Source organism: Simochromis diagramma, unplaced genomic scaffold, assembly GCF_900408965.1.
Source record: "Simochromis diagramma unplaced genomic scaffold, fSimDia1.1 OVJJ01000776.1, whole genome shotgun sequence".
Taxonomy (NCBI): domain Eukaryota; kingdom Metazoa; phylum Chordata; class Actinopteri; order Cichliformes; family Cichlidae; genus Simochromis; species Simochromis diagramma.
The window spans coordinates 903,951-922,967 of NW_024387296.1; the positions used below are offsets into that span (position 1 = coordinate 903,951).

The 19,017-nt window shown below is 40.2% G+C and overlaps 1 protein-coding gene across 3 annotated transcripts; it reads right to left on the minus strand.

Annotated features, from left to right (window-relative positions):
* Positions 1–2,771: 2,771 nt before the first annotated feature.
* LOC120716515 lies at positions 2,772–18,524 on the minus strand. 3 transcript variants are annotated; one of them, XM_040004028.1, is made up of 7 exons: positions 18,240–18,524; positions 10,263–10,625; positions 9,581–9,934; positions 8,279–8,644; positions 7,801–8,166; positions 6,322–6,383; positions 2,772–3,103 (listed from the first exon to the last, which is right to left on the minus strand). In XM_040004028.1, exons 1-7 carry the CDS (start codon positions 18,307–18,309, stop codon positions 2,927–2,929), a joined length of 1,758 nt encoding a protein of 585 aa, XP_039859962.1. In that variant the 5' UTR covers positions 18,310–18,524; the 3' UTR covers positions 2,772–2,926. The 3 variants fall into 3 exon arrangements, with proteins under 3 accessions (XP_039859962.1, XP_039859961.1, XP_039859960.1); XM_040004027.1 differs by lacking the exon at positions 2,772–3,103 and having other exon boundaries at positions 5,313–6,383; positions 10,263–10,622; XM_040004026.1 differs by lacking the exon at positions 2,772–3,103 and having other exon boundaries at positions 5,313–6,383.
* Between the last annotated feature and the right edge of the window lie 493 nt (positions 18,525–19,017).

A 19,017-nucleotide genomic window follows, 5' to 3' on the forward strand; every position in this document is an offset into this window, starting at 1 on the left:
TCCTTCCTCGTGGTTTATTTGTATGGCCACTAGAGGGAGATGTTGGACGTGAAATACTAACAGTGATACAAGCAGATCATCAGTGATGCTTCCACAGCTTGTCATAAATAAAATTATCATGCTAAGCACGTGCTGTAGGAATCATTATGGCTGCATTTACTCAAGTCTGAATAAAGATAACTGAGATCCTAAAATAATTCAGAGAAAACCCCCCAAATTAAATGACCCCTAGCAAGCACAATAGAAAAAACACTCGAGCAGAACCAGCTTGATGCTTTCTGGTGGGGGTAGCTGTAGCTCAGAAGGAAGAGCAGGCCATGGTACATCTCCAAGTAAAGTGGGACCTTTGAACGTGGACCTTTCGAAAAGTGTGAAGTATCCTGTTATTTCAGCTGACAACTTAAAACTCAGTCTGACAGATGTTTTGCTGCCAGATTTTTGATCAAAGACTTGCACACAACCATAGCAGTCACTTAAATTGTTGCTTTTTTTAAAACCTGCAAACTGTTGTTGAGGTGCTTGCTGTCAGTTACCTTTCACTATAATCATGAAAAAAAGTAATAAATAAATATAAATAAATTATTTATTATAAATAATAAATAATAATGAAAATAAATAATTAACCATCGTTTTTCTAACATTTATTAATATGAGATTTCAATGTTAATTCAGCGTTCATAACTCTCTCAATCAGAACTCCATCAATGGACAGTTACTTCATCCTCATTTACATGATTTTTCAAAAATCATAAATTTCCTTTTTTTGTCAAGTCGAAAGATAATTTGTTTACATCTTCAAAGATAATTTGTTTACATCCGTCATATGCTTCATGCAAGGAAATCTAAACCAGATACAGGGGATTCTGCATACTTGTCATCCTTCACCAGACTTTTGACTTTTTGATATATAGATGACTTCTATGTTCAAAAAGTGGCATGCAGGAGAGGAAAATTAAGTCATTTCCAAGGGCTTCAAACGCACTACGTTATTTATTTAGTCTTCTGTACTTTCTTGTCATTAAGTTGGAAGCTTATTAAGATTATGGTTTTCTGACCAATGTTATTTTGTAAAAGCAGGCGTGTTTACTAGAAACTACTAGCATTAAAAAAAATATTGGTTCTTTATCGTGGTTATTTACTAGCAGAATGAGATTCTGGATTCTGATCAACTTCTTTATCTATTTCCTTGGCTGTTTATAATTGTTTTACAACAACTTACACTTGATGAGTTCTGAGAGATTTCAGCCTGCAGGAGGTTCGTTTGAAATCTTACCTGATTAATCTTTATGTTTTCCCTAGATCACAAAACCAACAAAATAGCATTAAAAGCAACAAGATTACCAAAAACCGATGCACTTGTTAGCAATCCAGTACATCCTCTACTTATTCCATCCTCCTTCCTTCCACCTTCATCTTTGTTGTCTCCTCCTGTCTGACCTGCAGGTGAGAAACAGGTGTGAGGTGTCAGCTGTCAGGTAGGTGATGAGTGAAGAACAGAACAGAATCCATTTCCTCTTCAAACTGCTGTCAGACATTATCTACTGCACTCTGATCACATCACTCAGACCAGCTGCTTTCTACAAAGTCTCATCAACAACATCTTTAGAAACAAACATCAACAAGCAGGAAGCAGCTTCACCTCTGATCACACACACACTCAACTCTACTCACTCACCTGGAGGACCAACAATCAAACTCTTCTCTGTAGTACTTTGTTTTCAACCAAACACGAGTTTTTGTGTTTAAGCAAATGTGAGTTTTCATTCTTTCTAACAGATTTTTTCCTCAGTAAACATTCAAACAAGTGAAAACTGGGAAATGTGAGGTAAAGAATGATCACTCCATTTCACATAGAGGCAGTGAGCCTCATCTTGCTCCCAACTTCTAACATATGGATGTTCGATCGCTTTGCATCACATCAGTTTAATGTTGTAATCTTATTTTTAACCCAACCCGTCATCTTTTAACAAACCTAACCAAGAACTTTTTGTGCGCCAATCAAATCAAATGGGGAGGGAACAGACTGGTGACTTTTCCAGGATGTACCTGCATTTTGCCCTATAGTAGCTGGGATAGATTCCAGCCTCCTCATGATGCTGAACTAGATAAGTGGAAGAAGATGGATAAATTGATAATCATTGAGTCACAAGCAGCATGTAACATGGTCAACATGACCAAACCAAATATCTGGTGTCAGACAGACTGGGCCGAGTGTTTCAGAAACTGCTGATCTACTGGGATTTACCCACACAATCAGAGAATCATCTGAAAAAAGAGAAAATATCCAGCGAGCGGCAGTTCTGGGGTGAAAATGCCTTGTTGATAGCAGATGACAAAGGAGAATAGCCAGACTGCTTTGAGCTGATAGAAAGGCAAAAGTAGCTCAAACAGCCATTCGTTATAACCAAAGTATGCAGAAGAGCATCCCTGAACGCTTTATGTTTAAACAGATGGGCTACAGGTGCCGCTCCCGTAACAAGAAACTGGGGCTCACTAAAATGTGTTAATAGAAAGTTACCTTGTATCAACAGTTCAGTTCGGCTGGTGGTGACGTTGTGGAGGGTATTTCCTTGGCACATTTTGGTCCCTCTTGTGCCAACTGAGCATCATTTAAAGCCAAAGTCCATCCTCTGAAGACTGCTTCCAGCAGGACAACATACTTCACTGGATTCCAATGGCCTCCACAGGCAGCAGATCTCAATCTACCTTTAGGATTTGTTGGAATGGAAGATTCACGTTATGGATGTGCACCAACTGTTTGATGCTATATGTCAATATGGACCAATATGGACCAATATGGATCTCTCAGGAAGGTTTCCAGCTCCTTGTTGAATCCATGCCTTGGAGGATTAAGGCAGTTCTGAAGGTAAAACCAAAAGTGGTTTTGATGTGAGTCAAACTATCACAGTCCTATGTTCCATTATCATTAATTGTCATCCTTCAGAATCAAAGACACGTCTCCATCCTTCATCTGTCTGTCCTGCAGATCCACCCAGTTCTTAAAAGATGGATGCTGTTTGGCTGGAACAAACTGAATGTCCCGGTACAAAAGAACATAATCTGACTCCAGATCAGCTCTGCTCCACTCCACAGCTATGATGATCTCATTTGGAGCTCAATATGTCAGAGTGATGTTGTGCCCAGACGCAGCTGTTTGTATTATTATTATTATTTATTATTATTATTATTGCAGCCCATTGCAAACATAGTACAATATATTCAGGGAAAAAATAAAAAAATAAAAAAAAATAAACAGCAGGACCAGTAAAAATTGACTGGTGCTCAGAAAGCAGAAAACAGGCCTCAGTAAGCAGGACACTTAAATCTGTACTCAAGTAAAGGACTGTGTGACATCAAGCCACATCATGATCAGTAATATTCAAGGCTTTCTCTTTCTTTTTTGTTTACCTGTGTCTATGTGACTTTGGTGAGCATTTTTTATAACCAAAAAATATATATTTACATATCAATATCACAGGGTTCAGGGTAATGGGTTAGCAGAATTAAAAGCACATAGAGTTTAAACCATGCTGCTTGTAACATTTTCTTCAATAAATATGTGACCTGATCTTAGTCTCATTCTTTTTCACTCTTATGCTGCTCAAGCTTTGTAATGGCTGGATTGCTGTTTGCTGTGGATGTGGACATGGTCTGCTGGAAACCTGTCAAGTGAGCAGTCATTCCTGTTATACTTCTTTGAAATCTGCCACCTAAGGCGGATGCAAAGTTTTAGTCAGGCTTTCTTTGTGTCAGCTGGCTTGATTCAACCCAAAACTGTCATGGTCTGGGTGAGTCACAGTATTTTCCACAGCCCCTGCTCCCCTTCTCCCGGCAGAGTCTTTATCACCAGCTCCCAGGATCACCACGTGAGATCAGATCAGCGTTCATAAGCCGGCCTTGCCAGATTGTCTGCTAACCTATGTTAGTGCATGGCTCCCTGTTTACTCATGTTTTTCACAGTCCATGTATTTACCTCTGCTCGCTTGTGTCTTCAGTGGTTTCTTGGAAAACTCTGTCATCGTCACAGTAATATCACTCATCTGGATGCTGGCCTCTCCTCACGTTTCTGAGACTACCCAAGGGAAAGCCACTTGGCCACGCCTAGAAATTAGTGGTGGGCAGATTGATCCAAATATCGATTGTATCGATACCAAGTCGACATCAATATCGGATCAATACTAGCCTGGGCAAAGGACTTGCCGCTCCCGTGTCAGCGCAAAGCAGGCACACTTTGCTCCCCCTCCCCCGTCTAATGCTTAGATGTTGCACTGTCACATGACGCGACTTAGATGCTTTGGGGAGTTTTAAGTTGTTTATACATTATTTATATTTTCATCAGTTGTTCTTTTTGTTGAGAATTTTAAATATAATTTCTGTATTATAGTTTCTCAACAGTACTTGCTTTAATTTGTTCACTGGTTTGCGTTCACTGTAGGTTCAGTGAATGAAATTTAATTTGAATTAAATTGCACTGATTAGAATATACTGGACATTCAAAAGGTAAGATTCAGCGCACTGTGTTAGAGGCTGGGATTTGATGAATTCATCATATGTACAACCTTTGATCATCATTTATGTCCAGTTGAGAATGAATCTGTGCACTCACATATTAAATGAACTGAAACCAGTAGTGCGATCTCCAGTCTTGGTATAAGGAATGAGAGAACTCACAGCTGTTATTTTAATCAGCCTGTCTCAGTTGTTTTAACTCTTAAGTATCACAAAGTAATGTGGTAACATCTGGACTGACGAGTTTACTGTCAGCATTTTAGTCGCTAGTTTAAAGGCTGTAGGCTGCATCCGTTGCTCTAACACTTGTAACAGGCCTCAGTGCTGGTTCTAATAGTCTGAGCTGCTTCCAGCTTTATTTGTGAAGAGCACAGCAGCTTACAAAACACGTAGCTAGCTCGTACAGCTGCGACGTAAAACTTTCACAAGCTAAAATGACCTTAAAATAACGGGGCTACCTGTGGTGATGCTAGCGTTAGCATATGTTAGCATGTTACCTTCAAATGTTGGTCAGACTGCATAAACTCCGTTTCACTGCAGGGTCCCTTCATTCTTCACATATCCGTGTTGAGATGAGTGTAAATCTTGAGGCTGAACAGTTTATTAAATTGGAATTTGAAAATGAATTTATGAATGCAGAATTTATTCTAAAATTTATTATTTAAGCACAGAATTCTTTATTTCGATGCACATGACTCTTGTGGTCCTCCATAGTTCTTATAGAATAATAATAGAATAAACCAGTTATAACTTTAAATAAATCAGTTTAAATAAATAAACACTTGACACGGATAGAGCATCACTGTTTATTATTAGTAAGCAAAAATGACAAAGAAGCTTGCACAGGAAAGTTATGTAACCATTGAGATAAGAAAACACCCAAAAAGAGCAGAAGCTGCACATGATGAAAGACATGATAAATTTAACCTTCCCTCCTTTCATTTAAATAATTCTGTTCTGGCACTGAACAACTAAACCTTCAAGGGAAATAAACAATAAATCTGATGAGGAAATGACATGGAAAAGCCTTCACAAAGACCCATACTTTCCCTGCATTAAAAATTTTTTTTAGGTCCTCCACAGAGGTTTCAGTCTTCCCCCAAAGGAAAATAATGATGATTGTAATCAAAACTTTTTAATATATGCTTATATTGCTTGATTTTTAACAGTTTCCAGACTAAATATGCCCACCCCCACACATTTCCAATCAAAACCAGAAAAACCCCCAAAGATGTTAAAAAACAAACAAGGGCTGTGTGAGACATTTGCAGCTGACTACCTCCTGCTGGATTCACATCACTGTGAACTCACGTCTGTCCTCAGAGCATCTGGCTTTTTGCCACGAAAGGTGGGATGAGTGGGATGAAGAGAAAGTTCTACCTTGGTGCTTGGCTGTATTTGTGTTGTGCTGTTTTTTTCTCCTTCTGTCTATTGTGTCATTTTTATGTAGTAGATTATACTTGCAAAAGAAACCAATAAAAGCACAATAACAGCTCTCAGTCCAACAGACTTACCTTTTGGAATAACTTTTAGGTGGATGATGCTGATGGGATCAGTCTTTAAAATGTATAACTTTCTACCGTCTCTCACTTCCTGGATGATGCAACACTCGTATGTTCCCCTATCAGCAGTCGTCACATCCTTCAGAATCAAAGACATGACTCCATCCTTCATCTGTCTGTCCTGCAGATCCACCCGGTTCTTAAAAGATGGATGCTGATAATCTCGAACAAACTCTTTTTCCCAGTACCAAAAGACATATTGTGCCTTCAAGTCACGTCTGCTCCACTCTACACCTGGTATGAGGACAGCGTTTGGAGCTCGACATGTCAGAGTGACGTTCTGTCCAGACTCAGCTGTGATGATTTTTTGGCCTGAAAGAGAAAAAAAAAAAACAAAGAGCAGAGAGGTTAAAGAACTAACTGATAACTACAACAGCCAATCACAGACAAAAAAAATACAAACCAAGAAAAAGACCCAACGCTATATATGTATATGTCTCATGTTTCAACTAGTTCTTCAACGTGCAGCCCTTTACCTACTTTGTCTAAGTTACTATAAACATTTAGGAAGAACAGAAGTGAATCACCTCTTTTCTGCAGGCTGTAGCCAGTTTTAAAGTATAAAGTACGACTACAAAGATCCAAGCTTCAGACTTTTATTCTTCTCAGAAACATCAGACATCAAAAACCAAGAAGCAGCTATATGTATTCCAGGGGTCGGCAACCCGGGGCATGCGAAGGCTTAACTGATGGCACGACCATATCTGGAGTAGCCATCGGGCACACTGGGTATTTTCTTGGTGGGCCGATGATTTTTAATTTTTTTTTGTAATGGTATAAAAATTGAAAGATGGTGGATTGGCCAGATGTTGGCAGGTGCAAAAATAACTCAGTTGTTTGGTGGTGGCTATGGCAGAGCTTCCCAGAGGTGGATGAGGGAAGGGGAGGCAGGAGGAAGAGAGACGCGAGGCGGCCGCCGGTCTGAGTGTCAGGTGAACTGAACTTCAGGTAAGAAGTTATGACCTGCAGTCTATCTGGGTCAGATATAAACCAAGTTTAGGTGGAGTTGATTTTCATTATGCTGACTTTTTCGTACTGGGTACTAGCTAGCATGAGTTTCTATACAGCTGGGTGGTGTTCATGGAGCTGCATTTTCACCTGCTGGACATCATTACCTGACAAGTTTAACTGTATTCAGAACATTGCAGAAGCCTTGTTGACAGTATTTGGCTCTACATGTCTGTGTGAGCAGATTTTCTCTGACACATAAAGTGTCCTGAGGTAGCCGTCTGAATGCTGGACACTCGGAGACCTGTGTCTCTGTTTGGGAGACCAGAGATCACATTATCATGTGTATCTCTGTATTAACAAACATGCCATATTGGCCCAGTTTATTTTTCTTATCATTGTTGTTCAGGAGACCATAAAAAGCATTTGCATTCTCTGTTGTACAGTTCATTTGCTGTTATGGATAAAAAAAAGTCTTGTGTTTTGTTTCAAAATAGCTGATAACTATTCGCTGATAGCTGCCAACATTTGCGAACAAATATAATCCTATAGAGTGGTTCTATATAGTGTGTAATATATATATAATTTTTTATATAATTATATCTTATATTATATATAATTATTTATATATAATGCATATAAAGAGTTATTAAATTTATTGCTAATGCAATCATATGGCACATTGACTTCTGAGGAAATTTTAGATGGCACTCATAATCAGAAAGGTTGCCTACCCCTGATCTATACTGACAATAGTACTAACTGAACTCTACCAACTCACTTTGAGGAACAACACTCAGGTAGGTGGTGCTGATGGGGTAACTATCCAGACTGGCTCTCTTCCTGCGGTTCACTCCTCTCTGGGCCACATAACACTCGTATGTTCCAGTGTCATTAATTGTCACATTCTTCAGAATCAAAGACATGTCTTTATCCTTCATCTTTCTGTCCTTCAGATGCACCCGGTTCTTAAAAGATGGATGCTGGTGGTAATCTGGAAAAAGCTTGTAGTCCTGATAATAAAGGACGTATTTTCGCTCCAAGTCAACTCTGCTCCACTCTGCAGCTATTATGGGGTTGTTGCTGATTAGAGCTCGACATGGCAGAGTGACCGTCTGTCCCATCACAGCTATGATGATTTTTTTGTCTGAAAGAGAAAAACACAGAATGGTTAAAGAAGAGAAGTGATCACTAGAGCAGCCAATCATATATATATATATATGTGTGTATGTGAGTGTGTATAACCTGAACCAACTCACTTGACGGAATAACACTCAGATAGATGGTGCTGATGTGGTGACTTGTCGGACTGGCTATCTCCCAACCCAACGATTCCCTCTGGACCACATGACACTCGTATGCTCCCGCGTCATCAGTAGTCACATCCTTCAGAATCAAAGACACGTCTCCACCCTTCATCTGTCTGTCTTGCAGATCCACCCTGTTCTTAAAAGACGGATGCTGATTTTCTGGATGAAATCGCTGATTCGGGTAAGAAAAGACACATTCTTCTCCCAGGTCAGCTCTTTTCCACACTACAACCATGATAAACTTTAAATCGAGGAGTGGAACTTGACATGGTAGAATTACGTTCCGCCCAGAATCAACTATGATGTTTTTCTGGTCTGAAGGAGGAAAACAACACACAGAGTAGAGAAATCAAAGAACTAACTACAGCAGCAGACACCGTTGGGTGTCTATGAGCGAGGGAATGAGAAAAAGTAGTACGAGTTATATATATATATATATATATATATATATATATATACATATATATATATACAACTCATACTTTTTCACTCTCCTTTTTCTCATTCCCTCGCTCATAGACACCCAACGGGTATGGCAAACTATTCTCACTGCAGTACGGACTACACTGCCCATGAGGCTACATTCGTTAGGGCTATGCCTGCAACAATCAGCCTGTTGCCGTCACATTAAATCATTTTTGGAATAAACATTTTTTAAAACATTTCTTCATGTCATTATGTGGGCTGCAAGTAGAGGTGACATGGGGCGCGAGAATGAGACACCGGCATTAAAGCCTTGTAATGCATGTTTTGTTTGGGTTTCCACTGGCGTGGAATTACCAGAAACAGAGGGCACAGCCTAACATATGAAACAGGAAAAGACCGCAGTGTAATCCATTTATTTCAACAAAGTAACTGTATTCTCAATATCACCTTTTTAAACTGTAACTGTAACGGAATACAGTTACTCATATTTTGTATTTTAAATTCGTAACACCGGTACATGTATTCCATTACTCCCCAATACTGGTGGTACCAGAGAGCCAAAGAAGAAAGGACGGGGATCCATGAACCATCATGGAAGAACAGGCCCCTGCACAGCATGTAGTACTGACAGATAGAGGAAGTGGCTGGCATCCTGAAATTCTACCAGCAGCTCGACAAAGCTGGACCGGAAGAAAGCACTGAGTCACCAATCATGGCATGGCATGCTATTTTTTCATGGTCAGTGTAAATGTCGGGTACAGAAGATTATATAAGTCCCTCATCCTATTCATGTGAACCCCTCCTTCATGTAAAACTCAAACTTACCTGGAGGAACAACAGTTAGGTAGGTGATTCTGATGGGGTGAATGTACAGACTGGCTCGTTTCGTTTTTCTCTGGTCAACGTAACACACATAGAGTCCTGAGTCATCAGCTGTCACATCCTTCAAAATCAAAGACACGTCTCCACCCTTCATCTGTCTGTCCTTCAGATCCACCCTGTTCTTAAAAAATGGATGCTGATAATCTGTATCAATCTCATCATCCTGGTAAAAAAGGACATATTCTGGCTCCAGGTCAGGTCTTATCCAAAATGCAGCTATGATGGGGTCATTGCTGTTTGGAGCTTGACATTCTAGAGTGGCCGTGTCTCCCCCAATAATTATGTTGTTATTGTGGTCTGAAAGAAGAAACAAAATAGAGCACAGAGGTTAAAGAACTAACTGATCACTACAGCAGCAGCCAATCACAGAAAAGAAGAAAACAAAGTAATATCTATACATATATATAGATAGACAGATCTAATAGACCTACATTGTATAGGTTGCTATGGCCATCTGAGTACAACAGATGTCTACAAATGCACCTGTCTTTTACAGGCTGTAGCCAGTTTTAAAGTATAAGGTACAAGTACAAGGATCCAAGCTTTGTTCACCTCAGAAACATCAAACATCAAGAACCAGGAAGCAGCTTCATCTCTACTAACAAACTGAACTCTACCAACTCACTTTGAAGAGAAACAGTCAGGTAGGTGGCTCTGATGTAGTAACCATCCAGACTCGTTGTTTTGCTGTGGTTCGCTCCTTTCTGGACCACGTAACACTCGTATGCTCCCGTGTCATCAGTAGTAAGATCCATCAGAATCAAAGACACGTCTCCACCCTTCATCTGTCTGTCCTGCAGATCCACTCGGTTCTTAAAAGACGGATGCTGGTAATCTGGAACAAGCTTATTGTCCCGGTAAAAAAGGACATATTCTGGCTCCAGGTCACGTCTGCTCCACTCCACAGCTACAATGGGGTTGTTGTTGCTTGGAACTTGACATGGCAGAACGATGGTCATTCCAGTCTCACCTAATATAACTTCTTCTACTGAAAGAGGAAACAACAGAGGGGTTCAAGAGATCAACGAACAACCTGAGCTACTGGGAGATCAGGGAGCTTTTTACTGTACATTGCTTCAGACAAACACAAGGGGCACATTCAGTCAATGACTGACTGTCTAGTGAAGGACTATTGTGTGAACTCACTTAATAAAGGGCTACTGTACTTACAGCACCACTGTTTCATAATTACTTATTATTTAGTCTATAAATACACTGTTATGCTTGGTCTTCTGTATATTTTATATATTTTATTTTATTGTTTACTCTATTTAATTTGTAAAATATGTGTACACACACACGTAGAAAAACATATCTAGTATACACATCCAGTAATGCATATACTATTATATATTGTACATATATTTATTAGTCTCAGATTTAGCCATTCTTATATTTTTCTTGTTTTACGTTATTGTATTTTTGTACCCTCCCAAATAGTGGTCACAAATCAGTCCAAATGTGTGGTAGTGGGCACATCTGCCATATTGAGATAATCCATCCCACTTCACAGGTGTGCCACATCAGGATGCTGATCTGACATCATGAGTAGTGCACAGGTGTACCTCAGACCAGCAGGCCACAGCCAGGCTCCACCATCAGCCAGCAGGCCCCAGCCAGCCGGCCCCAGCCAGCCGGCCCCAGCCAGCAGGCCCCAGCCAGCAGGCCACAGCCAGGCTCCTCCATCAGCCAGCCGGCCCCAGCCAGCCGGCCCCAGCCAGCAGGCCCCAGCCAGCAGGCCCCAGCCAGCAGGCCACAGCCAGGCTCCTCCATCAGCCAGCCGGCCCCAGCCAGCCGGCCCCAGCCAGCAGGCCCCAGCCAGCAGGCCCCAGCCAGCCGGCCCCAGCCAGCCGGCCCCAGCCAGCAGGCCCCAGCCAGCAGGCCACAGCCAGCAGGCCACAGCCAGGCTCCTCCATCAGAAATTCCGCTTCCGGGTCCCTCGTGGTGGCCGCCTCGTGCTCTCGCTTCAGTATGCCACCCAAGAAAGGCCCAACACCAGAGGAGGTTGAGGACATTAAAACCTCCCTCGGAGCGCTGTGCGGAGACGTGGCAGCAGTCAGGGCGCAGCAGGAGCTGCTTCTGGGGCTACTGGAGGAGGTAAAACAGCTACGCCTCCAAAATGCCGAAAAGGACAGACGGATCATGGATCTTGAGCGGCGGGTGGATGAGCTGGAGCAGTACACCCGTACGAACGACGTGGTCATCAGCGGTATTAAAATCAAGCCGCACTCGTACGCGCACGCAGTGGCCGGGAACGTCGGGGAGCCCAGCGACGAGGAGACCCGCTCAGTGGAGCAACAGGTGGCGTCCTTCCTCCAAAGCAAGGGGATAGAGATGGACCTGGAGCACATAGAAGCATGTCACTCACTGCCCAGGAGGAGTGACAGACCGCTGGCCGTCGTTATGAGATTTGTCAATCGGAAGAACAAGGTCGCACTGCTGAAACAAGGACGCAAACTGAAAGGCACGGACGTTTTCATTAATGAGCATCTGACACGAAAAAACGCAGACATCGCGAGGAAGGCAAGGCAACTGAAGAAGAATGGTAAAATACAACATACATGGGTAACAAACTGTAAGATTTTCATTAAGCTAAACGGGACACCAGAAGAGGCAAAAGTACTGATAGTGAGGAACATGGAGGATCTGGACAAGTACAACTGACACTAATGTATCGAGGTAATATATAACTCTAATGATAATCAAATGATAAATACACCAACATCTCTAATTACACCAGGAAATGACATGGACATGTTGAAATTAATTCTTCAACAGAAAGTAATTGATCTAGATTGTGAATATAAGGAGCATAATATAATAGATCCAGAAATAGATTCTGGAAGTAACTTTCTCTCTACTTTTGTTAAAAATTGTAATTATTTCACTCAGGAACAATATGAAAAAGAAATTAACCTAGACGGGAAGCTCTCATTAATTCACTTTAACAGCAGAAGTATGTACTCTAATTTTGATTTCATTAAGGACTATTTGCAACAATTTTCTCGCCCCTTTAGTATTATAGCCATCACTGAAACTTGGTTCAATGTCGATAAAGGAATAGATTTTTGTTTGAATGGATATGATTTAAAATACATGAATAGATTAAATAAGGCGGGCGGCGGGGTTGCTATATATGTTCATAACTCTATAAAATATAATGTTGTAACAACTATGTCTATGGCTATTGATGGAATTTTGGAATGTTTGACTATTGAGATCATGAATGAAAAAAAGAGAAATGTTATAATAAGTTGCATATATCGGACACCCAGTTCAAGTATTGACACTTTTAATGAATGGATAGAAAAAAACGTTTGCTTCAGTGAACCAAAAATTACTATTTATCTGTGGTGACTTTAATATTGATTTGCTAAACCCAACAAGGTTAAAAGCCATTGATGATTTTACTGACACGATGTACAGCTTATCACTATATCCAACAATAACAAAGCCAAGCAGAATAACATCACATAGCGCCACTATTATTGACAATATTTTTACTAATGTCATGGATTTCCAAATTAATAGTGGCCTGCTTGTCTGTGATATAACTGACCACTTACCAGTTTTTACTTTGTGTGACTGTGATTTTAAAAAAAATAGATACCAAGATCATGATAGCAAAGCGAACAATAAATGAAGAAGCAATTCATGCCTTCAATTTCGATTTAGCACAACAAGATTGGAGTTCGGTGTATGAAGAGTCAGATGTGGACAAGGCTTATGACAATTTCCTAGATATTTTTACTATGTGGTACAATAAACATTGTCCTGTAAACGAACACATGACAAAGAAAAAAAAAGATAAAAAGTCCTTGGCTCACAAAAGGAATTATTAATGCTTGCAAAAAGAAAAACAATCTGTATAAACAGTTTATCAAAGTAAAAACAAAAGAAGTGGAACAAAGATATAAAGCATATAGAAATAAATTGACTGATATTATAAGAACGAGCAAACAACTTTATTATAGAAGAAGATTATATGAAAATAAAAACAATATAAAAGGAACTTGGGATGTGTTAAACAACTTAATTAAACAAGGATCTTCTGGAACATCATATCCTGAATATTTTACTGATGCAAATGGTGAAAATCACAACATGAGTAATATTGTCGATGGGTTCAATAAATTCTTCATAAATGTTGGCCCTGAACTAGCAGCAGACATCCCGTGTCATAAAAATGAAAATATCAGTAATATAAAATCAAATCCCTTTTCACTGTTCCTCTCAGCTACAAATGAGCAAGAAGTAATAAATATCACATTAGAATGCAAAAGTAAGTCTTCAATGGATTATCATGACATAAATATGTCTGTAGTTAAACAGGTTATTCTGAATATTGCTAGTCCCTTAACATATATCTGTAATTTATCATTTCAGTCCGGTTGTTTTCCAAAAAAAATGAAAATTGCGAAAGTAATACCACTATATAAAAGTAATGACAAACACAGTTTTACCAATTATAGGCCTATTTCTCTACTGCCTCAATTCTCAAAAATTCTAGAAAAACTTTTTAATTCAAGATTACAAAAATTCCTTGAAAAACATCAAATAATAAATGTTGGTCAGTATGGTTTCAGAACACAAAGAACCACTTCAATGGCGATAATTGAGGCAGTAGAAGAAATTACTGATGCACTGGACAAAAATAAATATGCAGTTGGTATTTTTGTTGATCTCAAAAAGGCCTTCGACACAATTAATCACTCAATTTTATTGGATAAATTGGAAAGATATGGTATTCGAGGGAAAGCTGGTAACTGGTTAAAAAGTTACCTAACGGGTCGGGAACAATATGTTAGCATAGGGCATTACCATTCAGAGAAACTTGGTATTACATGTGGTGTTCCCCAAGGGTCAGTGTTGGGACCAAAACTTTTCAATGTATACATAAATGATATTTTTGATGTTTCTCAAGTACTTAAACTCATACTGTTCGCAGATGACACCAACATATTTTTCAGTAGCAATGATTATACTGATCTTGTAATGACTGTAAACAGGGAGCTACAATTAATAAAAAAATGGATGGACATAAATAAATTATCATTAAATATAAATAAAACTAAAGCAATGTTTTTTGGTAATTTAAAATATAATATAGAATTACCAATTGTCATTGAAGGTGTACCAATTGATAATGTGAGTGAAAACAAATTTTTGGGAGTCGTAATTGATAACAAAATTTCATGGAAACCCCATGTCAGACACATAAAAACCAAAATTTCCAGAAGCCTCGCAGTTTTGAACAAAGTGAAACAATACCTTGATAAAGATGCACTTCGTACTCTGTACTGTACCCTGGTTCTTCCATATCTTACATATTGTGTGGAAGTGTGGGGAAACACATATAAAAATACAACTAATCCATTAGTCACAGTACAGAAACGAGCACTGCGTATAATTCACAAGGCTGGTTATCTAGATCATACTCACAAACTCTTTCTTCAGGCAAAGTTACTTAAATTCCAGGATCTGGTTAATTACAATACATCCATAATTTTGTATAAAGCTTTTACTAAACTTTTACCGGCAAATTTACAAACTAGATTTGAAATTCGAGAAAAGGTTTATAATGTTAGAGGATTTGGAGAATTCAAATTACCCAGAACTCGAACAACCCGTAAAGGTTTTTGTGTGTCTGTATGTGGTGTGAAAATCTGGAACAGTCTGAGTTTACAATTGAAACAATGCAAAAATATTCATAGATTTAAATTTCTCTACAAACAGTTGGTTGTGGATTCAAAAAAAAAAAAAAAAAAAAAAGACTGTGCGTATGTATGTACATGTGTGTGTAGATATATATGTATGTATGTGTGTATGTGTGTGTTTGTTACTTGTAGTTATTACTGCCTGTTACCTGTGGTAATGTAATTTATAATTTATATATTCTGTATTCAGTTATGAAGGCTCTAATTGTTGCTTGCGAGCTGCAGTTTAGATGCTTGTATGCGCCCGGGGCTGTTGATGGGACTGTATGCAATAATGGGCGTAGCTGCGGGAAGTTTATTGTTTTGTTTTGTTTTTTGTTTTTTTGTTGATGAGTGAGTATAGGGGTGGGATTTAATAAGTTTTCTTCGTCCCACTCCTTTTTCAGGCAATTTTTGTTTTTTGTTTTGTGCATTTTATGTTCAATATAGGTATTTGTTGTGCCTGGAAATGAACAAATAAATGAAAATGAAATGAAATGAAAAATGAGACTGCCCACAACAAAAGGCCACCCTGGAATGTGCAGTTTTGTCTCACAGCAAAATGCCACAGATGCCACAAGCAATGAGGGAGCGTGCAATTGGCATGCTGACAGCAGGAATGTCAACCAGATCTGTCGCCCGTGCATTGAATGTTCATTTCTCAACCATAAGCCGTCTCCACAGGCGTTTCAGAGAATATAGCAGCACATCCAACCGGCCTCACAACCGCAGACCTCGTGTAACCACACCAGCCCAGGACCTCCACATCCAGCAGGTTCACCTCCAAGATCGTCTGAGACCAGCCACCCAGACAGCTGCTGGAACAATTGGTTTGCACAACCAAACAATTTCTGCACAAACTGTCAGAAACCGTCTCAGGGACGCTCAACTGCATGCCCGTCGTCCTCATCGGGGTCTTGACCTGACTCCAGCTCGTCGCCGTAACAGACTTGTGTGGGCAAATGCTCACATTCGATGGCGTCTGGCACGTTGGAGAGGTGTGCGCTTCACGGATGAATCATGGTTCACATTGTTCAGGGCAGATGGCAGCTGAGAATGTCCCAGTTCTTGCATGGCCAGCATACTCACCGGACATGTCACCCATTGAGCATGTTCGGGATGTGCTTGACCGGCGTATACGACAGCGTGTACCAGTTCCCACGAATATCCAACAACCTCGCACAGCCATTGAAGTGGAGTGGACCAACATTCCACAGGTCACAATTGACAATCTGATAGACTCCATGCGACGATGTGTTGCACTGCATGAGGCAAATGGTGGTCACACCAGCTACTGACCGGTTCTGGGTCCCCAGACCCCCAATAGCGCAAAAAACTGCACATTCCAGGGTGGCCTTTTGTTGTGGGCAGTCTGAGGTACACCTGTGCACTACTCATGATGTCAGATCAGCATCCTGATGTGGCACACCTGTGAGGTGGGATGGATTATCTCAATATAGCAGATGTGCCCACTACCACACATTTGGACTGATTTGTGACCACTGTTTGGGAGGGATGGTTATATTGTGTATCTGGAATGAATTTTAGGTCTCTACGTCCATCCCATGGGGAATGGGAGCAGTAACAAAGGTGTTGCGTTTATATATATATATATATATATGAGTGTTAACGTACTACACAGGTCATTGTAAGTGGGCTAAAGCAGTTAATTAAAAGTAGTCTAACATAAATGTAAATTCTGTAATTTGATTATTTTAATAAACCATGTAACTTGGATGGATTAGATGCTGGCGTGACCACAGTACACACATCTGCTGTTGCTCACAGTGGTCCAAGGGACCGCTCAGGGAGTTTGTGTGTTCGCTCAGACACATGAAAAATTAGGAACATTGGATATCAGATGTGCTTTGGGGTGAACTTTGACCTGTAGGTATTCAATTCAGTTCAATTCAATTCAATTTTATTTATATAGCGCCAAATCGCAACAAAAGTCCCCTCAAGGCGCTTCATAGATACAGAGAAAAACCCAACAATCATATGACCCCCTATGAGCAAGCACTTTGGCGACAGTGGGAAGGAAAAACTCCCTTTTAACAGGAAGAAACCTCCGGCAGAACCAGGCTCAGGGAGGGGCGGCCATCTGCTGCGACCGGTTGGGGTGAGAGAAGGAAGACAGGATAAAGACATGCTGTGGAAGAGAGACAGAGGTTAATAACAGATATGATTCAATGCAGAGAGGTCTGTTAATACATAGTGAGTGAGAAAGGTGACTGGAAAGGAAAAACTCAGTGCATCATGGGAATCCCCCGGCAGCCTACATCTATTGCAGCATAACTAAGGGAGGATTCAGGGTCACCTGGTCCAGACCTAACTATATGCTTTAGCAAAAAGGAAAGTTTTAAGCCTAATCTTAAAAGTAGAGATAGTGTCTGTCTCCTGAATCCAAACTGGAAGCTGGTTCCACAGAAGAGGGGCCTGAAAACTGAAGGCTCTGCCTCCCATTCTACTTTTAAATACTCTAGGAACAACAAGTAGGCCTGCAGAGCGAGAGCGAAGTGCTCTAATAGGGTGATATGGTACTACAAGGTCATTAAGATAAGATGGGGCCTGATTATTTAAGACCTTGTATGTGAGGAGCAGGATTTTGAATTCAATTCAAAGGTATGAGAAAATGAAGCAGGTGTAGCAGGAGGAGAGGACAATCTCAGGTAAACAGAGTGCTCACAAGCTAAATGACGCAGCTCTCCTCCTCCCACATTTCTGGTTTAACAGAATTGCTTGGAAAAGAAACAGACCTCAGATCAGTCCTTAAGCTTTAACTCTCGGCAGATGTGGCAGGTCATACAGCCCGGCAGGTCATACAGCCCAGTTAAACACACCTTTAAAACAATGAACAGAATCCTTGAAGAGTGTTAATAATTTATAAATCTGAAATTTAATCTCACCTGCAGAGACAAACGAGAGGCAGACAGACAGTAAAGTCCAGCAGATAAATGCAGACGTTACAGCAGACATTGCTCCTTCGTTTAAAGTGCAATAAATGTCCAAAAGATGGTGGTATTCTTCAACAATTAAAAAATCCCTGAACTTAAAATCTGATGTATCTTTAAAGAAAGCTGAAAGTCTCTTAGTGTGATACCAGTTATCAGTTAACTTGTTCTTGCGATGGTCCAGACAGACGAGTGTTTCTTTCTCTTTCTCTTTACTCGAGTTTACGGTAGCGCAGTCTGCAGACCTTTACGTCTTTTTATTGGCCCGGTGAGCGTAAACATTGTAGATTCGTGCCAATAGGAGCGGCGAATCCCAATGTAGACGACCAATCAACGGAAGTTGCGTCACCAAAACAACACCACGCAGCGGAACAGCGAAGAAGCCGGTGTTCTGACAAAACTTTTGACAGGTGCATCTATGGTCAGAAAGGGTTTAAAGATCACACCTTTCAAGAGATGTGGGAATTATATTGTCAGTACAGCAGCCAAAAGGACAGACCTGAGAAGTTCAGTGATGAGCAGAGGGAGGTCATTCAGAAGGCACACAGTTTTTTTTGTTTGTTTGTTTTTTCACTTTATTTATCACATTTTAGACATACAGTCAAGTTAAACAGGAATCACATAAAAGATGACATTGTGGTATTACAATTTGGAACAAAGAGAGTGACAGGGACAGTGAGACAAACGTGAGAACAAAAAAATAAAATAAATTAAGGGGAACATAAATAAACAA